Raw genomic sequence first — 27,892 nt, forward strand, 5'->3', positions numbered from 1 at the left:
TGTTCGCACTGGGATCTGGGTAGTGTGAAAGCTGCACCAAAAACTGCATGTACTTTAATATGCTGTTTTCCCTCTCCTTTCAAAACTGCATGCCCAAAGTATTTTCCTAGAATATTATTTGGAAAGTATTCCCAGCACTTCACTCGTCATGTTACAGCCTCACTCAAAAATGCATGAAATCTTCACATCACACACAGTGCAGAGAAGTGATTGTGTGAATATTAGACAACGCTTCAGTAGAAAGGACAGAAACAAGTATACCTGCCCAACTAAGAGTTTTCTTTCTTGTTCAAACTTCTTCCACTGATGGAGGACGCTGATGTTTGGACGCTTCAATCCTGCAGAAATATTTGTACTTATTCTCAGCATGATGTATATTTTACAGTACTGCCTAAATTCTTGATTTATGATTAAAAACCAGCTTCTATTGGTTCTTGGCTTTAAAAAATAAAATCAGTCACCTATTTAAAAAAATGCTAATGGTTGATATTTCCTACCTCTTGAGCTTCAGTAGGTGGCACTAATGTGACGGCGCAGAGCTGCTAACATGAACACTAGGGATGGGTATCGTTTAGGTTTTATCCGATACCGGTGCCAAATCGGTACTTTTGAAACGGTGCCGGTGCTTAAAGAATGGAGAACACAAACTTTGTCCAAAAACCTCTCATGTTCAGCTGGTTTTTTTGTAAAAAGATAACAATGTTAGCCTTTTCTGCAGCTATGTGGCATATAAGGCATCACTCTTGGCTGGAAGCAGTGCTTAAACAGTAGTTACCTGTTGGTCTAAACTGATGACCGGAGTGCAGAGCTCATGTCGTGGCCATTTACACCTGTCCAGGCAAACAACCTGCTGGTAACCCCGCCCCTTTTTAAAAAAACCCCAAGTACAAACGTTTGCCTCTGCTGCTTAATGGCAACATGTCCGAGTGTTATTAGATAAAATCTCAAAGACAAACATCAGCAAAAATATCAATACACACCAGCAACACCAGTGTCTGTATAAAAACACATTTGAAAAAATATGACAGATTAAACGATCTCTACATTATTTATATGCTCCCTTTACAAAGAGGAAAAATACAGCAAGCTGATACATTAATGGCACGATGCCCATCTCTTTGAACGCAGTGTTGTATCAACAATAACAAAAACTGAAAAAGAGTCCTGCTTTCAAAACGTGGACTCTCTTCATCATCATCATCATCAGTGCTTTCAGCGGGGGAAACGTTTCATCACCCATCCAGCTGACTTTGGTTTCAGCTTTCAGGGAGGAGCCTAAAAGAAGGTTTAAATGACAAAATCTTATTGAATACAGTTATAGCGGCGCCATGACAACGTAGGACAAATCTGTCAAAGGAGGCGCCGCCTGTAAGAGGACATGGAGTCTACATGTTTACAGACTTGTTCCATGTTTCAAACTTTGTTTCGTGGTTGGGCTTTTGATACTTTGTGCAGTTGGTTGCTGTGTTGGCTTGTTGAGTCATCTAAGAAATAAATGGCAAATGATTACGACTATTTTTGGTCATGTAATTATAAAACCAAAGGTATCAAAAACCGTTCACTGTTATTGGCCCAGGTATCAAACAGTTACACAATACTGGCCCAAAGAGTAAACGAACGATGAAGGCCTGAGACGGCACAAAAACAAAACGTGATTCCATATATTGTGATAATGTTTATGATGCACTTTGATATATAATCTCAACACAATGTGTGTTGGTATGTGTTTTCAGTACAAAACGTATCTTCTAAATAATGTTTTAATCCTAAATAAATATCTGCATGAAAAACAGTCCATTGAAATACATGATTTGCATAAATCACCTAAAAATGAAATGCTGGGTGCTGGTTTAGCTCAGTGGGATGAGGAGGCGACCACATGCTGCAGGTTCTCCCTCTGCACTCCTGTCAGTCTCTGCTGTGTCTCCAATGAAAGCTGAAAAATGAAATCCTGGCACAGGCGTGAAGGGAGATCTGGACCTGTTTAAGGATTTTCCCTGTTCATCCAGCAGAAGAAGCAGCTGACTGCAAAAGGGTCGTCTGTGGAGGAGGAAGGAGGTGGAGGCTGGAGACGGTCAAACCTGCAGACACTGCTCAGGCCATGGTATAGCCATAGCTCCCACAGTGCAAAGCCACCAGCAGGCGGTCCCTCAGGACCTCCTTGCTTGGGTATTCTGGAAGTTTCAGCATGTTGATACTGTGGAGGGGGTAAAGGCGCCATGACCAACACAGCAGGGGAACAGCTCATTCTTTACCAAAACAACTGCAGCTATATTAATGACCTGTATGCTTGGTTTGAAACTTTCTAAGAAAGAAATGATTTTATGTACTTTTCCCAGTATTTATTATATTTATATGTAATTTCTCTCTATTGGAAAATGAAGGGGGGGATTAGCAAATGATAGCAGGACGGAAAAAAGAGATCTGTTTCTAATTACCAGGTACTCGAGGTAGGCAGCAGGTTGGAGGTGTACGGGACTGCAGCAATAGTGAATTTCTGTAAACCGCTCCCACCCATCAGGTAGGCAAACCCTCCATGAGGAACCCTGGAACTGGACGAGGATTATATTAGCACCATTCCCTTTAAAAGGCATTTACACGTTTCTATATTTAAAAAAAACTGTAGAAGGAATCGAGCTGACAAACCTTCCCGTGACAAACTGAAGCAAGAGAACCCTCTCCTCCTGGGTCAGGCCCGTCACCACGTCCCAGAACCACTAGGGGGGAGGAAAGTTAATTAGCTGGCAGCTAAAGGACATCCTCATATTACTGACAATGACGAACTTCACTCTGTCTTTTCCTACGGAGCCATGAAGTAAACGTTTCCCTATAATCAGTGCTGTGTTCAAAATTAAGCAGAGCGTGACAAATACATGCGACGTGTAAACTCCATGTCAGCTTCACGTATTGTAGAGTAAAATTTTAATGTGAGAGGAAATCAGAGCAGGTGAAGAGATTCTCTGGTGAAAATTAGGAAACACTCGGTTTAAAGTGCAGTCACAGGCACAGACTCAGTGTTTTTCAGGAATTTCAAAAGTTATTTTTTATAGTTTTGCATTATTGAGTTCTTTTGCAATTCTTTACAAAGTACTCAACGAAAATGTGAAGGTGTCTCTGGTTGACTCAGGTCTTGTGTTCAAGGATTTGGTTCTTATGTGGTAGCAGAGGGGCCCACCTGGATGACTGGCTCCTGAGTGTCGTATCCACTGGTGTACTCAGTGTTCCTACACCAGTCCTGCACATCAATCTCGGGCATCCCTGATAGTAGGAGCTCCTGTATGTGTGCACGTACACGCAGCGATGCAGCGACGTGCACACAGAGAGAAAAGAAAAGATACTAACTGAGACGAACACAACAGGAGAGCACAGAGCTCCTCCCACAGTTCAATGGTTGGTTGAGCAATACACTCACACATGCTCACTAGGGCTGCCACGATTAGTCACTAGTCACGATTACGTTGACTATCAAAATCGTCGACGACTGATTTAATAGTCTTCATTAGGCCTTCATTTCCCCAGATTTGAAGGATGGATCGGGTGTATACTTCGTGGCCCAACCTATCCCAGAATTCATAGCGCGGCCCAGCTCAGTTTCCAACAATGGCGGCAGCTAGTTAGTTTTAATATTACTCTTATTATTCTTTCTGGGTCACAAAATAAACGTTTAACATATTTTCAGGCGAGAATGTAGCTGTGTAAACCTCAAATATCTGCTCAGTTTATCAGGACGCCGCATATTTTCAAAAGCGCTCCGACGTTTTCGGAGACGTCTGTTACCCACTAGCTCGATAGCGAGCCGGGGGCTAGGTCACTAGAGCCGTGAGAACACCGGACTCCCGGCAAATCGTTTTCAAACCCACCGCCGTCTTTCGCTGCTCAGGTTAAACATGATATATGAGTCACTTAGATCACTTAAAAATGTTATTTGTAATATGTAATGTTATATTTTTTTTAGTATTTTATTTGTTCCTGACTAAATCTCTTTGGCTGAGATTAAAGTTTTTACACAGCTGAATAAACGTCAAGCAGACAGCTGATTATCAGAAGTGTGAGATGCTCAGAATTTACTCCGGTGTCCTGTTATAGTTTAGATAGCAAGGAGTTTATTAAACTTCAAACAATCTGCAGATTTCATTAAAATTTAATAAACTATCATCTTGTCTTTATTTTTAGTTAGCACCTGAAACACTTAAAGCTGTAAGCTAATGATAGTTATATAAGAGCAGATGCTGCTGGTGCAAGAAGCTGAACGTTTTACGTCCAATGGATGATCATCTGATTAGTCGTCTATCAAAACAATCGCTTGTGGCAGCCCTGATACTCACACACTGCAGTGTGAGTATGTGTGACTATGGCCATTTTACCAAACCCAAAGAAAAAAAAGTGTACCTGGAAGCAACACAGCACCTCCACACAGGAAGGCCCCAGCTGGATGGTGGATTTCATGCTGTTAAACCAAGCAGCCTAAAACCTCATGGTGTTGAGGTCTGAATGTGGTGCCAGTAAGGAAAGAACAAGGATAAAACTAACAAGAAGAGTAACTTGAGGAGGAGGACTAACCAGTTCATATTCGTCAAAGAGCTGAATGAGCGAGGCGGGGATGAAGGTGTGGAATCCCTGCAGGAATGCATTTATCTGAGGCTGGATGGCTCGAGTCATCCTCAGCTCTGTCACTAGCTGCACATACTCGGCCTAACAGAAGAGGCACACAAAGACACCAAGCCTGAAGAGATGCCGACTGACAGAAATGGAAAAGACAGAGTTTATACATACATGTCATTTTTAGCACTCTGCTTTAAGCAACAGCAACAGGGAACACTGAGGCACAAATAGCTGACATACAGTGTTACGCTTCATCCCTTCACCAACCAAATAAGTTCCTGCATTCCACTGACACTGGGACACGTCAGACTGTATTTGTGATGACTGACCTTGTTGTCCTGGGTGACCAGGATGCTGGTCCCTCCGGGTTTTAGTGGCACTTCCTCCATCGCTCCGAACACATCAGTCTCTACTGAGAAGGTGAGCTCCAGGCCCAGATCGCTGATGTCATTGTCCAAGATCCACTGCAGATTCTTAGCATACTCTGGATCGATAGAAGACACGTCCTGGTAATTCACAGGGATACCTGTGAAACGCACAAGACAAGACGTCACCACACAACGTAGCACTAGAAACAAAAACACTGGAGCCAAGGAGGTGATATAATCAGACATTTAAAAAAAAGTCATATTACACTATAAAATATGGGGAATTTGGACGCCATGTCAACACCTCATCCTCATTGTGCTCCTCATCCTGCTGAAAGAGGGCCCGACAATCAGGGAGTGCATGGTCTGCACCAGTGGTTGTGTAGATGGTACATCGCCTGAGGCATCACACTGCCTCTGCTGGCTTGCTGTTTTCCCATAGTGCATTCTGACACCAGATGTTCCCTCAGGTGGGCGACGTAAAAGAAAACATGATTCATCGGATTAAGCCACTCTCTTCCATTGCTCCAGTTATGATGCTCATGTGGCCATTATTAGCATTTTTAGCGGTAGACACGGCTCAGCAGGAACAACCCTGACTGGTCTGCAGCCATGCAGCCCCATGTGCAACAAAAAGTGATTCACTGTGTATCCTGACACCTTTGCATCAGAACCAGCATTAAAACAGTACCTTATTTGTTGGATCGGAGCCTACAGGCATCACTCCCCACACGAATCAGTGTGCCTTGTCTGCCCATGGCCTTGCACTGGTTCTTTTGCTCGATGTTTCACTATGGGAATGACCTTGGCATGATCAGCTCCAGTGACAACGTGTGTCCATGACAGATCTGTTGAGATGTGGTCAGGGCTCCGCCCCATCATTCTAGCATGGCCAACCAGACGTGTTAGCTGGACTGTGCTTAATATGTCCTCAAAAGAAATGAACTCATAGTTACATTCTGTAGAACAGCAATCACATCGAAGAAAGCTGTTCCAGCAGTTTCCTGGTTTTAGTTAGCAGCGTACCCAACGTTTGTGTAACTCGGGCTAACGCATTATGGCAAGCCTTTTTAGTGTCTAGCTAGCATCAGCTTGTTAGTAGGCCACAAACCATGCTAGTGTCACACCACATTAGATGGTTAGCCGATTCTAGGGTTTGGCTAGCATTAGATTTGTCACTACCCGATCCGTACCGGAAACCCGATCCGTACCACGTATGTGCAAATCTTACGTCTCTTCTGCGCTGGCTAGTAGAACTCAGCTAACGTGTCATGTTGATTCTCACAGCAACTAGCTCGGCCTTAACCCCAGCTGCTAGTGTTTGCTACAAACAAGCAACCCTGGTGTGGCTTAGTTTCACCCCTTTCTGTTACCATGACTACGGCTCCTACCCACGCTGGTCAGACTGAAGGCCAAAGAGGCGTCATCCCACCCGTCCATTATGTGGTGCCCCGATTAAGAGCAGGGACACTCACCTGTGTACATTTGTAATGGCACTAAACATGGCCAGGCTTCTCTGGCGGACCCTCGAGGCTGCCCCCACTGTGCTGAGATGCCACAGAAGGTCTTGGAATGGAGGTTGAGAGTAGCAGGGACTAACTGACAGGGTGCCTGCTTGCCAGCTGCTACTGCTGCAGGTGATACGCATCATCTACGAGCCACCACGAGCTGGGCAGACATGATTGAGAAAGATCCCCCCCACTCTCCTAACATTTGAGGTCCTCCTGGATCAAAACATGGCTGAGCTGGGTGGTAAGGACACAGAGAGTGATGCCAACTCCAACCTCATCAACCTAGGGAACATGGAGGAGGAGGACTCCACGTTCCCTGCAGAGCAGTGCAGATCACCAAATGGGGCAGAAGTTGCACCCCCAGTAGACACCAACTTGTATGAGGTCTGAATACCTAGTTGCCAAGCTAGTAGTCCCATGGCCAGCAGCCTAAGATATTTAAAGGGGAAAACACAACCTGTGTGGTGGCAAGAGCCTTCCACCAGCAAAGAAGCTTCTACCAGCAGTCCCAGTTGGCATGAGAGAAATGAGGCACTTCTGTTCAACCCATTTTAAGAGCAAGCTTCTGACCCAGGGGTGCTGGGTCACAAGCTGGATATCCAAGAGATGGGTGAGCTCCGGTTGACCAAACCCAGGGCGGCAAGGCAATCTCAGCTTCTTCTAACATATCTCTGCCCAGGAAGACAGATCGCCTCAACACATTCTTCCTATCAAAGGATGCACAGGTATATATGTAAGGATAAGCGAGTTTGGTGTGGAATAACTTGACTGGTCTACACAGGCCAATCCACAGAGTCCTGACCTCGACCTGACAGAACACCTTTGGGATACGTTGGAGACTGCGAGCCAGGCCTGCTCATCTAACATCTGTGTGTGACCTTACAAATATGCTTCTGGATCAAAAATTCCCATAGACCTCATGGAAAGCCTTCCCAAGAGTTGAAGCTGTTATAACTGCAAAGAGTGAACCGACTGTATGTGAAATCCTATGGATTACAAATGGGATGCCACTCAGGTTCATATGCATGTTAAGGCAGATGAGCTAATATTTTTGTCAATACATTAAATTAAAGGCGTGGGACATATTAAAGTGTTTCTGGATATTATCACTTACAGTCTAATTTTTCCACAGATCCTGGAGAAACATTGAAGGGACTTTCTCATCAGTCTGGTGTTTGGTGCAAAACTCAAACTTTATTACTTAAAGGTAGGTAACATCAGGTATTAGCAACCAAAGTTTCTTACCGAGTATGTGTTTGTAGAATGAGCGTGTGAAGTAGATGTTGACCAGCTGCCGGTGGTACAGAGCGAGACCCAGAATCTGACCTGCGAATCGAAAGTAGTTCAGATGGTCTGGGTTCACTGATGAGTTGCTGTTGGGTTGAAACGTTGTACCTGTGGATCATAGACACAATTTGTGATAAACAGGTGTGTGTGTGTGTACGGTAAGTACACTTTGTTTGTTTCAGCGTCTTAGAGAGACTCATCCTGAGACACTTGCGTCTGCTGGTGGAGCCCTGGCTGGACCCCCTGCAGTTTGCTTATCAACCCGTATCGTGTGGAGGATGCCATCATCTACCTGCTGGACCAGGCTTATTCTCACCTGGACATTGTTGGGAGCACTGGGAGGGTCATGTTCTTTGACTTCTCCAGTGCTTTTAACACAATCAGACCATCACTGCTGGGGAATAAGCTCACGGAAATGCAGGTGGACGCCCCACTGGTAGGTTGGATCACGGACTATTTAACAAGTCGACCACAGCATGTTCGGCTGAAGGGCTGCCACTCAGATAACATCCCGAGCAGCACGGGGGCGCCGCAGGGGATGGTCCTATCACCCTCCCTCTTCACCCTCTACACGTCTGACTTCAGGTACAAGTCACAGTCATGTCATCTGCAGAAACTCTCTGATGACTCAGCCATTGTGGGCTGTATCAGACGGACAGGAGGAGGAGTGCAGGAGTGTGGTGGACAGCTTTGTTGAGTGGTGTGAGCTTAACCATCTACAACTTAACATCACAAAGACAAAGGAACTGATCATGGACTTTAGGAAGCAGGCTCCTCCTCCTACCCCTGTCACTATCAGAGGGGCTGATGTGGAGATCGTGGAGGACTACCGGTACCTGCGGTAAACACTGTAAACTGGACTGGACCAAGAACACCAATGCTGTCTTTAAAAAAGGGCAGAGTCGGCTTTTCCTGCTGAGGCGGCTCAGGTCCTTCAATGTTTGTAGGAAAATGCTGACCATGTTTATCACTCTGTGGTGGAGAGCGCTGTGTTCTTTGCAGCTGTGTGCTGGGGCAGGGCGGTGAAGACAGCCGATGCCAACAGGCTGAACAAGCTGGTTAAACGGGCTGGGTGTCAGACTGGAGAACCTGGAGGAGGTGTCTGAGAGGAGAATGCTAAAAAAGCTTCTTTGTATCATGGACAACCCCTCCCACCACATGCACGCCTCCATGATGGACCATCGGAGCACACGCAGCAGAAGACTCATTGCCCCGAAATGCAGAACTGACCGCCACAGGAAATCCTTTGTGCCGGTGGCAATAAAACTGTACAACTCCTGAGGATTAATAACAAAGCTATTCTGTTCCCATTCAGACCGTGCAATATCACCAACAGTTGTTTCATGTATTTATTCATTTGCACAACACTATGTCACTTTTAGAATCACCTGCACTGATAGCTAAGCTATTTATTTTTCAGGATACAGTTATATTGTTACTTTGTTACAGTTATTTGATCTTATATTTTGCACTATCCTACTGTATATTACTGTATACTAGTATTCTTATTGTATATATTGTATATCTTATTCCTCTGCTCCTCTGTCTCTCTTGCTGCATTGAGCATGTGTATGACAAAAGAATTTCCCTCGGGATAAATAAAGTTCTTCTTATCTAATCTCATCTCTCTGGCATTTATTCTCTCCTCTCTCTCTCTAACACAGTGCTCTTGCACAGCATGACTTTCATGACTTAATGCATTTTGTAGATTAACTTGGGAAGCAGTCGTGCATTTTCCTCTTACAAATTTGTAAATTATGATTCTACAGAGGCAGTTGCCATTGAGCAAGTATTGGGGAGCCATGCTAGTTCCTAAGTGCGACTAAACTGTGCCTCATCTTGTCAAGCACGTCAGTACAAAATGATCTTAATAGCAAGCAGTGGTCACACAAACATGGCATGAGCTCATTCTGTGGATCACTCTGTACACCTGAACTCTTGTGATTTAAAGGAAAAATGCCACGTACCATCAGCTGACTGAGTGAACAGAGCGTAGTCTGGGTTGATGATCTCATTGGATAGAATGTCAAACCACTCCCGAACTACACCTTGGCCCTGAAACACACACACACACACACAGACACACACACACAGACACACACACGCACAGTACTCTGCGCCTTTAATACAAACTACAATACTACTGTTTATACTGTTAACAGCTGAACTGCAGACAACTCACCATACCCTCCTCGCCATGGAAACGAACAGCAATGCCTTGTTTGAGTTTTTCATTGGTGGACTTTGACACCATCTCACAGCTACTCCTAAATATGGAATCTGATGGTGATATGGGGAAATACAATTTATATTTTGTCGAACAAACGTTTTCATACAGATCTTCGGTTTTATGACGGTTGAATGTTATTTATTAGGGTCTTCTTGTCATTTCCCATTCAGCTGGTGCACATTTTGGACCAGTTTGTTCGACCAATGGTATTTTGAACCTTCAATGGCCCAACTGCTTTGGGCAGACCTGCTGTATGTTTCCACGTTTGTTTCTGTGTTACGACACTAGTAGACAGAGTTTATTAGATACTTTGTTACCTTTTATCATGTTACTTTAGGTTTTACACCATACAACACCTTCAACTTGCCAACAACCCTCACATGGCCACATTAACAATCTCATTCCGTATGCATAACCCTGCAAATGACATCAGCGACTGGACACGAGCAGCTTAAGTGTGTCTGTACCTCTGTGGATGAGCAGCACATCATTCTCATTGACTGGACGATGAACCATGTCAGAATCCGGCTGGCCGGCCAACAGATGCTCGTAGAACCACTCACACCGATCCTTAAAGGGCTGACGGGAAGACAAGACTTTATTTCACACTGCACAGCACTTTCTCAAACTAATTATCACTTGGCTGTGTTTTCAATTTTAAGGTTGGGGAATTTTTCAATCCGAGTTGATTCCTCAGGAAGTGTTTTGTGCTGAAACGCTCATCTGTAATTCAGAGCCAAGGCCATTTCCATAATATATGCCTTTATTCTCCAAGCACCGAGGAGTGAAAGATAGAGTGCACTGAGAGAGGAATAAGGAAGCCTGTAATTAAAACAAGGACCTACTCCCAGGTGAGCTATGATCCATGGACTTTCATGCTGCAGCTCAAATATAAATACTAAAGATAGGATAATTAATATAACTCAGAACAGCCATTAAAAATTAATGAAGCTGAATAAACTTTTCTTAAGACAAGTGTTCTCGCCGTGAAAGGAACACTTGATCATGAAATGACATGGGGTCACTCAAAGTCTCACAGGACTACAAGATAAATAAGGTTTAAATCCATCGGCCGGGCGGGACCTTTCTGTTGGCGTTTGTACATCCTGCCCTTGGTCTGAGTGTGTTCTCTCAAGGTTCTCCAGCTTCCTCCCACAGATCACAGAAGTCCACTTTAGGTTGAGTGGTAGTTCTAAATTGGCTGCAGGTTTGCGTACGAATAGCAGTCTGATACAAAAAAAGTCAGGTACAAAAAGTCAAATGTGAAGACGGACTCTTCAAAATAAGCAGCATGGTAAAATAAAGTTATTTGGCTAAAGAAAACAAAATTGTCAGTGTTTTTCTAAATAATATCACACTGATCCAACTTTGAAACAGTTTGCTTAGCACTGACTTTAACCACGAGTTATCTGTCATTCAACTTTTATTGTTTCATTTATATCAGAATAACAAGCAGGCTGGCTACAAAGATCATTTTCTTCTTCTTTTTCAAGCACCTTAAAGGATCTGTTGTCAACAAGTTTTGACAGTGTCTTCTAAGCCTAATGATGGTACGCTAATGAAGTCAGGAGACTCAGAGAGTAGGCCTGGCTCACAACCTCTGCTGTAACTAATCACAAAGCTGTTCTATGGGGTTGAGGTTAGGACTCTGTGCGACCAGTCAAGTTCTTACAAACAAACAAACCTGCTCATCCATGTCTTTATGGACTTTGCTTTGTACACTGGAGTGAGTGATTCAAAAGACCTCTATGAGAGAAAAACGTAGGGAACAGTTCGTCCTGCCCAGGATAGGGTTACCAGGGAGCCTTCCAGGAGCAGGGCATGGGGAGGGTGCCTGAGGACGGGCAACTGGTGGCCAGGCCTTAGCCCATGGGGCTTCGCTGGGCATAGCCTGAAAAAGGGCATGGGCCCATCCACCTGTAGGTCCACCACCCGCAGGGGGTGCAGTAGGGGTAGGCTGCAATGTGTGCAGCAGCCAAGGGTGGAGACCCTGGTGGACTGATCCCCAGAGTTGCCTTTGGTGAGAGGTGATGGGCAAGGGTGGGTATCTGTAGTATCCCCTCGGCTTGCTGCCTGTATGTTAGGGTTTTGCCCAGTGGACAAGTGGGTTTGTTCCCTGTGCCTTTGGGTCGGGGAACGGGTCCTGACTGTTGTCTGTGCTTATAGACCAAACAGTTCAGAGTACCCGGTCTTCTTGAACCCCCTCGTTAGGGTGCTTGAGGGTGCTGCACCTGGGGAATCCGTATCTTACTGGGAGACTTAAACGCTCATATTAGCAACAGAGAACTGAAGAGGGGGTGAGTGGGAGGAATGGTCTGCTAGATCTGAACCCGAGCGGTGTTCTCAAACGACAGTTTGTCTATAACAAACACCATGTTAGAACACAGGGGTGTCCATAAGTGCATGTGGCACCAGGACACCCAAGGTTGCAATCGAGGTTGTAATCGTATCAACAGATCTGCGGCTGTATGTTTGAGACACTCAGGTGCAGAGAGGGGCTGAGCTGTCAACTGATCGCCACCTTGTGGTGAGGTGGGTCAGTAGCGGGGGAGGGCGCTGGACAGACCTGGGACACCTAAACGTATAGTGAGGGTGTGCTGGGAACACATGGAAGAGGCCCACGAGCTCGTTCACAGAGCTTCGTTAGCATTCTGAGGGAGACTGGGGACACTGAGTCCAAACGGCCCATCCTCAGCACCTCCATTGCTGAAGCTGTTGCACTGAGCTGCAGCTGCAAGGTGGTTGGTGCCTGTGATGGTGGTAACCCCGAACCAGATGGTGGCTGAAGCAAAACCCGGGTGTGGGAAGAGTTCAGAGAGGCCATGGAAAAAGTTTTTTGAACTTCCTTAATGAGTTTGTGGCAAACCTTTAAGCGACTGAGGAGGTAAAGGTGGTGCTCTGACTGCAATGAGTGTAGTGTGGGTGGAGCGCTGCTGACTTCAACTGAGGATATTATCGGGCAGTAGAAGGAATACTTTGAGGATCTCCTTAATCCCACTGACACATTCCTGTAGAGGAAGCAGAGTCTGTGGATGAGAAGGATGACTCGTCTATCACAGGGGGCGAGGTCACTGAGGCAGTTAAACAACTTGTTGGTGGCAGAGCCCCTGTGGGAGGATTGCCCTGAATCCCTGAAGGCTCTGGATGTTGTAGGGCTGTCTTGTTTGTATGTTGTAGAGGCATGAATGCCTCTGCTGCTGCCCCTAATACCCAGCCTCAGATAAGCAGAAGAAGGTGGATGGATAACTTATAGATTAATTAATAAATGTGGGATCAAGAATGGGTGGTAGGGTCGTCAGTGGGGTGAGAATCACAAAATACTGGTGATAATGAACTAAAAAATGTCAGGAAGTGTTACCACCTGACCGAGAACTCCGGGGCTTTGCCATGGAGAAAATGAAAATCAGAGCTGATATAGAAGAAGAGATGCAGGTCTGCAGGTTTGCACCGTGGGAAGTCGGATGAATGTTCCAAAGACAAATCTTTTGAATACTAGTACTGCTGTACTTATTCTTAGGGACACTATAGGACACACTATAGGAAGGAAGAGAAACTATTCAGCAGAAATAAAGGGCGGTTTTATTAGCTCATCAACATTATTTAAGCTGTTTACAGACACTGAGCTGCACCACTGCCTCTGTAGGCAGAAGTGGGGCTAATGATGGCTGCCTTTATCTTTCCAGGCAGCTCTCTTTCTCTCTTGTACATAATAGGTAGTCATATATTTATTCGATTATGTCTTACCTGGCCTTTAATGATATGCATGAAGCGTGACATCAGCTCTGGACATTCAAGGAGAAAGTGGAAGTGGTTAAAGATGATCTTTGGATTTCTAAGGAGGAGGTCCAGACGGAAATATAAGGGGAAAAATGAGAGAACAAGGAAATGAGAGTGGAAATCAATTCAGAGAAAATACGTTTCTGGATCAATTCATACTTTCTAATGTTTATGTTAAAGAGCCATGTTGACTCACCTGATAACGAAACACTTGAGCACATCATCATTGTTGCAGACAAACTCAATGAAGCGGGGTGATGTCATTCTGGGTGTGGAAACAGAGAGAGGTCAGAAGGTACGAGAAACAGAAACCAGAGAAAAGACAGAGCAAACTGAAATGGGCAACAGCTCACTTCATGTCAATAACAGTCCACATTTCCTTGTTAATTAAGCATCTTTATAGATCTAATCCATAAATGTCCACTAATAGTGTGGGAGCAAATGGGATGAAGCATGGCTGCTTCCAGTGGAATCTGCCTCAGATCAGTCAGTCTGACCTGACATGAATGTGAAATATTTCATTTCGTTTTAAAAAGGAAGGTTTGGGGGAGCTATGTCTTCTGAATTCAATCTGGGAGCTGGTTTCACAGAGGAACCACAGCCTGATGGCTGAAGGGTTTCCTCACAATCTAAAGTTTTGACCTGTGTTTTGACTTACAGATAGATATTTGGTTCATAGTTTGCTATGGGTGCCTGCTTCAGTCCTTAAAGAATCAGTCAGTTTTTCCATGGAGTGTATTTCTTCTGATCTATACAGCCGTGATCTGTCCTCGGAGGATCACATTTATCCTCATTACGGCTTTGTTACTTACAATAGTAAAATTCTGAAGCGATGTATATCTTTAGGTTGGGTAAAAAACATCATTCTAGGTTTTGCAGGGATATCACAACCAAATATGTCCTTGAAAATTAAGAGAACTTTATCCCAGAATGATTGCAGATTTATATACAACCATTAATATGATTGGAATTTGGTATCCGTATGGTCTCCAGGGGTTTACTTTTTACATGTGAAGTAATAACGAAACTGATTAGATTGTTTCCTGATTAAAGTATCTTCATCTTTTAGAGCTGTTTGGAGATTTCCAGTCACTTCCCGACAGTTTCAAGCTCAGTTCTCTTTCCCATTTGAAAACATTTGATCATTACACATTAGCAGCATTAGCAGTAGTTGGATGTAGCAGTAGTATTGTAACAGAACTACCACAGTAATAACTAATGATGAATGATAAGAAGAAAACTGAACACTCTGGATTGTATAGCTGCAGGTCTATTTGATTAAAACTGATATTTAACAGTCTCTATGTCAGCAGATGGCCCCGCCCCTCCCTGAGCCTGGTTCTGCCGGAGGTTTCTTCCTGTTAAAAGGCAGTTTTTCCTTCCCACTGTTGCCAAAGTGCTTGCTCATAGGGGGTCATATGATTGTTGGGTTTTTCTCTGTATCTATGAAGCACCTTGAGGCGACTTATGTTGTGATTTGGCGCTATATAAATAAAATTGAATTGAATTGAATTGAAATGATGCCATCTGATGTTTACTACCATTGGATCTGACAGAGGGATGCAGAGCTCATACCCTTGGGGCATCTGACAGGAGCAACACATGTAGAAAGCCTGGATAACAGCACTGAGTCGACTGGCTGTCATGGAGATGACGTCCTCCCCATCAGCATACGCCTCTGATTCGATGACAATCTGATGATCCAGCAAGGAGGGAAGCTTTGGCGTGGACCCATCATGTTCTGACTCACGCTGTTTCAGAAGCAGAGAGGCTATATCGCTGCTGGAGGAGGAAGATGGGTTCTTCCTATTCCTTTCCAGCTCTGTAGAGATGAGCACCAGCCACTCATCCAGGGAGTGCCATAGTAGCTCCAGAGGCTGCAGGGTGACAGACAAGGGACAAGAGGCTTGAGGAGGGAAACAGAGGATGTCTGCAAGTAGGGCTGGGCGATATGGCCTAAAATCCATATTGCGGTATAATTTGAAGCATGTGCGGTAACGATATATATCGTGATATATTCTTTTCCTCTGTATAACGTATTTTCCGCACTATAAGGTGCACTTAAAATCCTTTAATTTTCTCAAAAATCGACAGTTCGCCTTATGTATGAATTCTGGTTGTGCATACTGACCTCGAACCAATTTTATGTGGTACATGGCGCTCAGAAATCTGAGTGTTTTAGTACGACTTTGGTAAGCTATGAAGCCGCAGCACTTGATGGATTGTCAGAGCGTTAAGGCTACCGTAGTCAGGAGCCTCGCGGAGGAATCTGGGTCCTAAACTCTGTCTGTTTCAGGTCCCAAAGTCAACCGAACACTGCAGCATCACTGAGAGTTATAAACTGTCTAAATTCTTTCATCTTTAATAAAACAATCAGCATTGCTGCTTTACCAGGTGTAACAATTAATAAATTATGTTTTCATGAATGCCTGGATGTTAAACTTAAATTTAACGGAGTTAGAAGTTAGCAGGAAGTTAGCTCGCTAGTTTCCACCTAAACATGATATAGCATGTTCTGACTGAGAGATTTCTGAAAAAATTCAAACGTACAGCTCTGCTATCACTTCCAACATAAATGAAGACAGGAAACTAAACAGCAGTGACGTTTGTAGGGTTACTGAAGTTGGGCTAGCTGGTATATAATGATGTGCTACTTGACTGCTAGCAACACAGCTATGTTAGCATAACTGTTAGGTTGATTTTGATAATAGCTGCCATTATTGTACTTAAATTTGTAAACCTTGCCTTAAACTGCATGTTTAGATATTATTCTGTTCCTCCCCTACACATCTAGGGTGTGGGGGAGGTAATTAGTTATAGTGTTTAACTGCAGGCACATCCTATGTAAAGGTTCTGTGTCCTTATTTAGTGAGGATGTTTACTTCTTGCCATTTAGGGGCTCGCCTGTGCTTGTATATGGTGAACTATTAAAGTTAAGCCATGTACAGGGTGAGGGGAGGACGTTCACTCCTTTCTGGTGTTCTGGCATACCTCATATACATCTTAAGTTCATGGGAAGGTTGCATCTTGTCTTGTGATATATGGAGTGTATTCCTTTGCAGACAGCATAGTGTAATATCGTTAGGCCTGGCTGAGCAGGTTTCACAGGGTCATATTTTGACCCACACACAACGACAGGCTATACTCTGTTCTGTCACAGTACGGCTGTGTGCAGGCAAAAGTAGGACCCAAACGCAAACTCACAGAAACAAAAGGTAAACTCAAAAAACACAGCTTTATTGCTGGCGTGGAGTGGGACACGAAAAACAATACAAAATAAACTAAACTGGGAAAACTAAAGCACAAGGAGCCACAGGGAAAAACCACACAGCTATGATGGAGACTACGACACTGACAAAGAGAAGCACAGGGCTTAAATACACAGAGGGATAACGAGGGAATGAGACACAGAAGGAGGGCACAGCTGGGAGAAATCAGGACTGGACGAGACAGAGACGCAAAACTAGAAACACTCACACGAGGCATGGACCTTCAAAGTAAAACAGGAAGTATCACACAGAGACGCGAACTAGACACAGTGGAGACAGCAACTAAGAAACCGAGACAAACCATAAGGCAGAGGTCTAAGAACCAAAATACACAGAGGGAAATACTCAGCTTTGAACACAAGAGACTAGACTAGAGGGAGTAACAAAAGACCAACCATGAGATCATAATGCACAATGCAGGGTGACAGAAAACAAGTAACTCAAACATGCAAAGACACCATAAACAGAACAGAGGGGGCACAGAGAGACATGAAGGGCAGGGGAGACTTAACATGGGTTGAAACACAAGGGGGAACTAATAAGCAAATCAACATAGGAGGCCTAATGAGCTAAACATACTATAAACATCAAAATGAACTAAAACTCAAAACACTGGGTCCTAAGACCCAGGATCGTGACATGTTCACACAAATGCCTGTTTAAGATGTCACGTATTGATGAAACTACGCATACTCATGTAACCACAATAAAAGGAGCGCTATGGGAAGTCCGGCTGAGAGTTTGACAGGGTTCAAGTGAAAGGAACAGCGCTTAACCTCAGTTGGCCTCCCTCGCGCGAGAACACACAAAGAGCTCTGTCTTGTGTCTTGTTTTGCTGCTGCAATTGGTTGTCTAAATTGTTCCAGCAGGGTTTGTACTTAGATAAACCCAACAATAACCTTAGCACAGTGAAGTTGGAGGATGAATGCTAACTTTTTTCCACTCGATAAAAGTTAACATGAGGGTTCCCGATGGTTAGGGACAAATGCAATCGCATGGCAGGATGCTGTAAACGGACCAAACTTCAGTCAGGAGAACAACTGAGATATTCCATCCACAATACGAGGTTAGTCATTAATATACTGCAACAACATGGGAATACAGCAGCTGCCAGAGGATTCAGCATTAATGAATCAATGGTACGGAAGTGGAGGAAGCGCAGTTTTTAGCTTTCCCCATATTCCAAAAGTGCTTTGTCTCTTTGCTATTATGGCATCATTTGCAGATGACCTCGCTTGCAGCTGCTGCCATGCCTTTGACCAAAACAGGCGCAGCTTGATGACACCATCAACATGCGCTATCGCGGTAGAGCGGTATAGTCAAAATCTCTAAATTTCTATCGTTTCTACCGTATACCGTTTCTACCGCCCACCCCTACCTGCGGGTTCTATAAAGCTTAATTCAAGACTTCAGCTAGCTCAGACCAAATTAACAGAAAGCTGAAATGATCCAAATTACATTTATCCACCTGTGCATAATCCATGAACGTTATAACTCTACTACATGTTAAAGGAAAGAGACGGAGACTGAAACGACATTAAGATGACTCTGTAGATTTTACTCTAATTAGGTATAATCAGCTGGTTCAGTCCGACTGATGGCCTATAAAAAGTTGTCTCATTATCAGGTTGTCATACAAGAAGCATCTCATGATGGGTTAAACCAGCGAGATCTCTCAAGACCTTTGCAACCTTATTGTTACAGAACATACTGATGGCATCGGTTATAGTAGATTTTATAATAAACTATTGACGGTTCCAGTGAGCACTGCTGAGGCCATAATCTTTAAGTGGAACAAACGTCATTTCACAATAAACAGGCCATGACCAGGTACCCCCTGCAAGATTTCAGACAGAGGAGTGAAAAGAAGAGTGAGAAGAGTTGTCCAAGAGTCAATAACAACTTGTGGGGAGCTACAGAAAGACGGGGAATCAGCAGGTACAGTTGTTTCAAAGCACATTTAAGGTTTGCTGAACAACATTTAGACAAGCCTGTGACATACTGGGAGAATATAGTCTGGTCAGATGAGACCAAAATTGAACTCTCTGGATGACCCATGTTTGGAGGTCAAAAGGCACTGCATATCACCCCAAAACACCATAGCAACAGTGAGGTTTGGAGGTGGGAACATCATGGTGTGGGGCTGTTTGGCAGGATATGGCACCCTCATGCTTTATCTAACTGAAGGAAGAATAAATGGGGAAAATGTACCAAAATTTGCTGCCATTTACCAGGATGAAGAGATTCAATGAGGCTGGACCTTTCAGCAAGACAGTGATCCAAACGCACATCCAAGAAGACTTTCAGTTAGTTTCAGAGAAAGAAGACCCAGCAATCACCTGGAATTCTATTCTACTCTAGCACTAACTGCCAACTTTTACCTTTCAAAAGAACAAAACTTTCCAGTTGTACTTTCCTTTTGTTCTCTTCAACAAGAAATACAAAAGTCTTTGTACGCTACCAGATGTGTTACCTTAAAAACTTGGCTGCGTGGCGTCTTGTTTCCATTGTAGCCCATGTCATTGCCAGTGTTTGGTGATGAAGGCCCCAGGCGGAACACATGGCAGAAAATACGAACAATTCTCAGCAGACTCTTCATCTGCGCTTCATAACTGCTAGACAGGCTAAGAAAAAAAGACAGGAAATAAACACACCTTAGCACTGATTAACTATTGTAGTAGCTTGTAACAAATGCATGAACCTGGATAAGATGCAGTGTTTGTTGGTCTCCTTGTGCTGGGTCTTTTCTTGCTTTATATCTATACACCTTTAAATAACTCTGAGTTACTGAACAGCCTTTTTCATGACACTCAAAATTGAGCTCAGGTGCATCCTGTTTGGAACCACCTTGGACCTTGGACTAGAGCAAAAAATTCATCTTTCAACAGGAGAACAACCCTAAGACAGCCACGATAACAAAGGGTGGCATCGAGACCACTCCGTGTGTGCCCTCTGGGCCCCAGCCAGAGCTCAGACTTGAACCTGCCTGAAAATTCTAGAAGGATCTGAAAATGGCTGTGCACTGATGCTCCCCATACAAGCTGACAGAGTTTGAGAGGTTCTGAAAAGAATAATGGGAGAAGAAATTGCCCAAAAATAGGTGTGAAAATATCCAAAAAGGCTAGACATCCATCAATTTGCTTCCGCTTATCCTTTTCAGGGTCGCGGGGGTGCTGGAGCCTAACCCAGCTGTCATAAGGCAGGAGGAGGGGTACACCATGGACAGGTCGCAGGGCTAACACACAGAAACAGACAATCATTTGCACTCACATTCACACCCCACTAACGGCATATCTTTGGACGGTGGGAGGAAGCCGGAGTACCCGGAGGGAACCCACGCAAGCACGGGGAGAACATGCAAACTCCACACAGAAAGACACCGAATTGAACTCTGGACCTTCTTGCTGTGCGGCAACAGTGCTAACCACCGTGCCACCGTGCTGCCCTTAACAGACAATTGCTTTTAATTATTGCTATGTTTATACTCAGTGGCTTAACTATCCTTGAGACATGTATGGGAGTTGATGTGAACACACTTGTGCTAATCTGACTATTTGAACCAAGTCTGGAAAATCTAGCCATAGATGAGAGCAAAAGGTTAAACCCATTTATAAAACCGTGTCTGTTCCCACTACATGAAAAGAATCCTTATAGACTATAGTGAATCAAATACTCCAGCAAGCATGAGTCAGGAAGGTGACCAAGATCCCAACAGTGATATCTTCTTCTGACCAAGTTAATGGCTGAGTATACATAAGTATACATTCTCTTAATGATAAACACATTTAAGTCCAAGAATTCTATCCCTACAGCAAGGTATATTCTGCTATAGAGGTCCTTCTCCACAACACAGAGAGTGAAACTGGTCACTTAAAGAAAGAAGGAACACACGTCAAATACAGCAAGCTTCTTAAAAGGTTTTTCTTTCAGCATGATAATGACCGAAGGTTCAGGGCAGCGCTTGCATCAACCACTAAGCCAGCATTAGCACAACTCTCAGCTGCTGTGTTCTTCTCAGTTTGTCTTTTTACTTTGGACATTTTTCCCAGTGGAAAACAGTTGTCACACTTATTAAAGGCCTGAACGCGTACGTGTGTACCAGCAAAGTGGGGATTAGTAAGTGAGATTAAGAGAAGTTGAGCAGGACCAAGTAGCCGACATGCCTTACCCCACTGTCAGAAAACACAAGTTCCCGCTGGTACCTTTCAACCTCGCACACTAACTCAGGATCCTTCCCTACCAGGGAGGTGACATTCCATGTCCCAATCGATTTGGGGGATCGGTTTGCAAGGGCTGCCGCCCGACACACATTGCACCCAACCTGTATGGCGCCTCCTGCGGGTGGTGGGCCTACAGGAGGATGGGCCCATGTCTCTGTCTGTTACCAGTTTCAGTTAGAAGCATAGATTCCAGTTTATTAATAATAATGTTGTAGTTAATAATAAATTCATTTTTTCTAAGACCTAACATGAGGAAGTTTAAGTTTTAAATTACAGCGACACATTGACACACTGTGTTTAATGGGATAAACTGTCCAGATTTTGGTGAAACATACTCAAATATATGTAATTTTACCTGAGAAGCTTGTGTCCATTGGTGGTAGCCACTTCTGCAAGACTGGTCAAGATCCTGTGGTAATGACTATCACTCTGCTGAGAGACATGTTCCAGAACCTGTCTGAGCTACACAAACACAAACACTCGTAACTAATCTAAAGTATAAAATAGATTTCTGTGTGACATCAGATACAAATTCTGATACCATGTTCTCTTTAATGTCATTATTCTGCGTCATCTGGATGAGGGTCAAGAACAGCCTGCTATGGTGCTGGATGAGAATCTCACAGGTTTCTCCATATCCTCCCTGAGGGCGGCAGAAAAAACTCAAAGCAGAGTAACACAAACCAAACGACGACAAAATAGGAAGAGAAAAAAAATACTCAAAAATGAAACACTCACCTGCACACAGACATCCAGTGGAGTGATTCCATTGTTGTCAGCGATGTACTTGGCACCTCGAGAGAGAAGGATCTGGGCTGTGTCTCTCTGGCCGTGGCTAAAGAATAATGCAGGATGAGTTTCAATACAGCTGGATTCAAACGCAAAGCTAATCTGCTGGTGCATTTGTAATCCCGAAGACTCAAGATGAAGTGTAAAAGAGCTACGAGCACACTCAGTATCACTACTATTATTGTTATTATGACTGATGACATTACCTGCAAGCAAAGTAAAGAGGCGTTGCTCCAGAGACGTTTGGTCGGTTAATGTCAGCTCCACTTTCCAGAAGACAAAGCACCGTCTGAACAGATGTGATACATGCTCATATCACATACTGGAAATATTTATTATTAGAACGAGAAAACAGGAGCTCAGCAATCAGTAACACAACAGAACTGGTTTGCAGTGCACTGGGGATTTACGTTGCCAAATGGTTTCTAGATACTTCCTTTATGGCTGCAGATGTAATTTTCAGTCTGATGGAAGATTTCAGGTTTGAATTTCATTGAGAAAAAATGTTTATCAAATAAATGTCTAGGTATTTAGTATTCTACGCTATTGCGTGTTGAGCAACAGGTCAGACGTGTCTGCCATGGAATGAATAAGATGAGACCAGATGAGAAATCGATAGATTAGCTTTTGAATATGGCTTGTAAAATATTTACAGTTGTGTGATCTCCTACCTGGGTCCACCTGAGTTGTCCATAACAGAATACTCTGACCACACGTATGGACCCAGCAGATCGCGCAGACACTTCTCCCAACATGTTACTCCAGAAACACGAGGAGTCACTCTCCATGTTAACCCAATAGTTTCACAAATCAGAGAAATGGGCGATGAACGATGCGCTGACACTCGCTAGATTAGTTCTGCCGGTCCTGGCTAGTGCTCCCCCCCGCCCACAGCATCCGTTCCACAGACTCCCGGTTCTGACGGTGAACCCGCCCAGCTGGGTTGCTGCGGAAGTTTTCCCAGGAACCACAAGTAAACGAGCAGTCTGTGGTCTACTGGAGTGATAAGGCACTGTGAGGACTTTAAGGTAAGACGGGGCCTGATTATTCAAGATCTTGTTGAACCAAAGACAATATACTGAACAAATGAACGAAGATGCAGACAATCATGCACACACCTGGAGCAAGTAATGTGATTACTAAGAGGCTGCTAAAGCTGACATGTGCTGTTTTGATCCCTGTGCACTAACAAGCAGTTTATATATGTAATTAAAAAGGTTGCTTCTAATTTGCTTACTGTTTTGTGTCCGTTTTGACAGGCTACATGTAGCGCTGTCTGGCCCATGGCGTCTTCAACATCCACATTGGACACATGCTGGACCAGATCATGCAGGAGCTCTGTTCGCCCATTTACTGCTAACCAGTGGATCTACATTAGAGGTTACAGTGTCACTATCTCAACTACAGGAGTTCATTAAACATCAATCATTTATGATTTACCAAGAGGATTCAAGTCAACTCACAGCAGTCAGGCCTTCATTGTTACAGATATTGACGTCAGCATTATATTCCAACAGTTTCCCCATACACTTCTTCTGTCTGAGGGAACAGTACAGGAAATGGTTTAGTGTCACTGGGCCTCATTTACTAATATTTACAAGGAAATGTTCTTACCCCGTGCAAAAAATGTATTTGCACATTAACATGCATATGTTAATAAATCAGAATCTTTTGGGGCCAAGAGCCTTGTACAATCTGCACATTAGGGGTGGCTGTAGCTCAGGAGATCTAGCAGGTCATCTAATAATTGGAGGGTTGGTGGTTCAATCCCTGCTCCAGTCTACATGCAATGTATCCTTGGGCAAGATACTAACCCCGAGTTGCTCTCAGATGCATCCATTGGAGTAGGAATAGATTAGAAAGCACTTGCATGGAAAAAAAAGTATTGACATGAATGGATGGAATAGGCAAGTTGTATAAAGTGTTCTGATAGAGTAGAAAAGCACTATATAAGAACATGTCCCTCCATTTCTTTATATAAGGAAACACATTTTGCTCCAGGCGAAGCAGAAAAAGTTGTAAGAGTGAACCCTGCACCTGTAAGGCTTCATTTAGATTTCTGCCAGTAATCTACATTGTAACATTGTAACAGGAAACCCTACATCATGAGCTTCGACGTAACCCGAACTGCAACACCTGAGAAATGTGACTACATGTCGGGTTGACGTGGCCCCAACTGTTGTGATCGACCATCTTCCTCCTGTGCACTTCTGGCTTCTTTTATTCTGCAGGTTTGTCAGTGAGAGAATAATCAAGCTACGGTTAAACAAGGTTAGCCTGCACTGTTCCATGTAGTGTTTTGGTTTCTTTACATTCATTTTTTGTTTTATTATAATGTTGAATCTTTTGTGGCTTGTTTTATAAAAGTGTAATTAGACTAAAAGGTAAAAATAAAAATTTATATTGTTACAAATGTTAACAACAATAATAGCAATGTTAGTAACAATATTAGTAGTAGTAGGATTTATTTTAAAGACTTGCGTTTAAATTGAGAAGGCAGCCAGGTTAACATTTGCTCACATGGATGATCAGAGGGACTGTTTCTAAAGCACAAATAGATTCTGGTATGAAATATTGATAAATCGCTGATTTATGCTTGAAACGCTTTAATACATGACTTGACCACAGATTTGTGGTTGTCATTGGTCTTTCATCAGCCTTTCTGTTTTACAGATTTAAACCCCATGACTCAGATTTTGCCATCTTAAGGTCCATCGACTAGAAGTAAATATGCATAAAGATAAAGGCTTATGAAAAAGAAAAAGAAAGTGATTCATCCAGTTTCTTCAGTTCCACTCAGCATTTCATAAACAGTCCTTACAGCACCAAAAAGTTGATTCAGACTGAAGACGTCACTTGACAACACCTGAACTTTGTAAAACACAAAAAGAAACGTCATGATTTATTTTAACATTAGGTAGTCAGCTTATCTATAATAGAAAACAGTAGGTTGATGGTTGGTAGCACTGAGAAGATTGCAATTCGAAATCTCTCATGAAGCTCCACCTAAACGAACAGCATGATGAGAAACAAAGTGTCCTGTAACACATGAGCTAAAAGTCCAGTATTGAGACACCCTGACATGAACAAAGGTGTATTGTGGTAAATATAACAAGACAACATATCAGAAATGAACATATAAACAGATTAAATACAGCAACACACCCATTCCTGGCAGCAAGATGCAGAGGGGTGCAGCCTGAGATGTCCTGATAGTTTGGATTGGCTCCTCTCTTTAGCAGCAGCACCAGACACTCCAATGAGCCACAGCTGTACACAGAAAACAGCGTATTTAGTGCAGAACAACAGACTAGGCAACTCTCTGCATGTACACTGAATGAGAGACTGTTTGTCATCTGTTTGACAAACTTGTGATTGTGGTACGTTACTTTTTTAGATCTTTTTCACTCTGTCAGAACGACTCATGATTTAAGAAGCGGGACAAAGTTGTTTGGACTTTATAAATTATAAATTAAGAGGGGAAAATACTTTTTCACTGCACTGTATTTCACTGAGCAAGCACCATTACTAGGAAATGTGCAGACGTAAAGTGGGAACTACTTATGGCCTTGGTGTTACTTTTTGATTCCACTAAATGCTTACCAGAGACTGAACCAGTGACAGCAAGCTGGACAGGTTTCTGCTAGCATCACATTAACAGGACTTACAGCACAACTTATTCCACAGTTTAGAGTTTATTTTGAAACAGAAATCGTTTAAAAAGGACTACTTTAAAGAACTCTTTGAAAATATTCAGCAAAGTAAGTAACTACGAATTGAATGTCACAGTTACATTTGTGATTACAGCTGTAAAGTCTCTCTTACTTGGCTGCGATGTGTAGCAGACTCCTCTTCACTCGTCCAAAAGCATAATTCACATCAAACTTGGAGTTGAGCAGCAACTCTGACACTGATCTGAGGGAGGAGTGAACATGTAAAAACATGTCAATCCTTCTGCAGCCGTAGATTAGATGTGCAGTGGCAAGTATACTACTGCCTAAAGTAAGCAGACATACCATAATATACGTTTCCATCTAATGCACAGTGAGCCAAAACGAGCACATAAATAAAAGTGAATGAATTAGTGATGAGTACAGTCTGCTCCACGTGTACCTGTGCTGGTCTGCCATGACCATTGGCATGAGTGTGTACACCGCTGTCTCATTGTCTGTGGTGAAAATAATGCAGAAAATATCAGTGAAAGCTAACACCTGACAAAGACATTACGATTTATTAGCAACGATTCATCAAGGAATTTGAATGACTTGATTACAAAAATCAATTGTTTCCTACTGGAAAATGGGTAAAAGGAACTTTATTTGATGTCTTAGTTTAATTGCATGTATACCTTTTTATGTGACATTACTGTACTGAGACCGTTTATTTGTTTTCTCATTTAGTACAACATTTACTTGAAAAGCTTTCGTTTTAATATGACGTGTAACATACCAGGGGAACACCACTGGAGGGATAAAACAATCCTTCCAAAAACATTCACTTGTGTCTAACACAGTCCAACATGTCCCAGAGGAGTTGAGCTGGGCTGGAATTAGGTGACTGAAACCATTAGCACATGACCGACATCGTTTTCATCCTCGTGGAACCGTTTAGCCTCGACAGGCTCGGCGGCAGCTGTCATTGCTCACGTTAAAGCTAGGAAAGGTGAGTGATATTCCATCATGAACAACAAAAAAGGTTTACTTAAATAAAGTTCAGAGCGAGGTCATCAGCAAATTGTTGTTTATTTCCCCTCAAAATCATTTGTTTCACTACATGTATTTTACCTAGTTGCCTGCCAAACCAATCATGAACAGCACAGCTCTGAGTGGCACAAAGCACCTGTTACCTTGGAGAGACAGTAGTTGATGCCTGCATTCACCCTCTCACTCACGTGAGAAACAGCTGTTCATCTGGGGTTTTGTTTATTTTATTTTTTTCATTTCAGTTTTACTTATATGGCGCCAAACCACAACAACTCTCAATTCGAGGCACTTTATGCCCCGAGTATTTTTTTTCCAGGTGCCTCTTTTCAGTCCTGATGTAATTACCTCTGTCCTTTGCATGTCATTAACCTGACTGTACTTTACCTGATGCTTCTACTTTGTGTTTGGTCCCATTTGCTGTTTGTGGGCGCTCTGTCCTCTCCTTCCCTTGGCTCTCAAAAGGCCACAGCAGCTGGCTGCCCTCCCTACACCTGCGTTTGCTGGAAGTCTCCTCCTGTTTCATCTGATTGCTGCGGATTCAGTGTAAAATCTTGGCCACACGACATAAAGCGCGTTGAGAGAACTGTTGTTTTGAAATTGCGCGTTATAAATAAAACTGAAATAAAAACCTGAATTTTGTGTCATTTTGAATCTTTACAAAGGGAAACTACGTTTTCCAAGCAGCATTGGTGCCTGCACCGATCAACACACACACGTAATAACTGATGGGGAGATCACTTTTGTCCATTATCTAATAAATGAATGCTCGGTCATACTGCATCGCTACCTTCCGGGAGTTCCACGGTCCTGGCCCGGCGAAGAGACCGGGTCAATCGACTGAGCTGTACGTTGAGCTGCTCCATCGCCCGTTCCATCATAGATGGACGGTCCACGGGGTTAAAACTCGGGGGAAAGCCTTGGTCGTGGGGTCGGTATCTTTCTAATGCGGTTGTGTTGTTATCTGGTGTCTTCCATTGGCCAGACTGTACACAATGATTTATGAAGCTGTTATTGCCATATTCCACACTTCCTGTTGTGATGACGGTCAAACGCAATGCACTATGGGTGCATTTTGCTGTGAACCGGAAGTATCTGCGTGGCGACCATAATCAAGGAGAAGGGTCTGGCTGCAGCCA

General features: G+C 43.5%; 1 protein-coding gene across 3 annotated transcripts; it reads right to left on the reverse strand.

Moving 5' to 3' along the window:
* Window positions 1-893: 893 nt before the first annotated feature.
* Window positions 894-27,814, reverse strand: hace1 (HECT domain and ankyrin repeat containing E3 ubiquitin protein ligase 1). Of its 3 annotated transcripts, XM_014412178.3 has the most exons (24): window positions 27,544-27,814; window positions 26,167-26,221; window positions 25,879-25,968; window positions 25,219-25,323; window positions 23,517-23,592; window positions 23,291-23,422; window positions 22,260-22,342; window positions 22,003-22,099; window positions 21,806-21,907; window positions 21,620-21,726; window positions 19,518-19,668; window positions 15,351-15,652; window positions 13,972-14,040; window positions 13,743-13,830; window positions 10,466-10,577; window positions 9,951-10,048; window positions 9,736-9,823; window positions 7,727-7,876; window positions 4,932-5,128; window positions 4,561-4,692; window positions 3,176-3,274; window positions 2,647-2,717; window positions 2,439-2,552; window positions 894-2,197 (listed from the first exon to the last, which is right to left on the reverse strand). In XM_014412178.3, the coding sequence occupies exons 1-24, from the start codon at window positions 27,632-27,634 to the stop codon at window positions 2,095-2,097; spliced, it is 2,712 nt and encodes a 903-aa protein (XP_014267664.1). In that variant the 5' UTR covers window positions 27,635-27,814; the 3' UTR covers window positions 894-2,094. The 3 variants fall into 3 exon arrangements, with proteins under 3 accessions (XP_014267664.1, XP_023010322.1, XP_014267665.1); XM_023154554.3 differs by lacking the exons at window positions 25,219-25,323; window positions 25,879-25,968; window positions 26,167-26,221; window positions 27,544-27,814 and adding an exon at window positions 23,868-25,111; XM_014412179.4 differs by lacking the exons at window positions 23,291-23,422; window positions 23,517-23,592; window positions 25,219-25,323; ... (1 more) ...; window positions 26,167-26,221; window positions 27,544-27,814 and adding an exon at window positions 22,725-23,012.
* Between the last annotated feature and the right edge of the window lie 78 nt (window positions 27,815-27,892).

This window comes from Maylandia zebra, linkage group LG11 (genome assembly GCF_041146795.1).
Source record: "Maylandia zebra isolate NMK-2024a linkage group LG11, Mzebra_GT3a, whole genome shotgun sequence".
Taxonomy (NCBI): Eukaryota; Metazoa; Chordata; class Actinopteri; order Cichliformes; family Cichlidae; genus Maylandia; species Maylandia zebra.

Bases quoted from the DNA above. Each gene is read 5' to 3' on its own strand.
- hace1 (XM_014412178.3), bottom strand. From the start codon at position 27,634: ATGATGGAACGGGCGATGGAGCAGCTCAACGTACAGCTCAGTCGATTG. The intron at 25,969-26,166 runs GTACACGTGGAG...CTCCTCCCTCAG, and splicing joins GTCATGGCAGACCAGCACAG to ATCAGTGTCAGAGTTGCTGC. The intron at 2,718-3,175 runs GTGGGCCCCTCT...CCTCCCCCCTAG, and splicing joins CTCAGGAGCCAGTCATCCAG to TGGTTCTGGGACGTGGTGAC.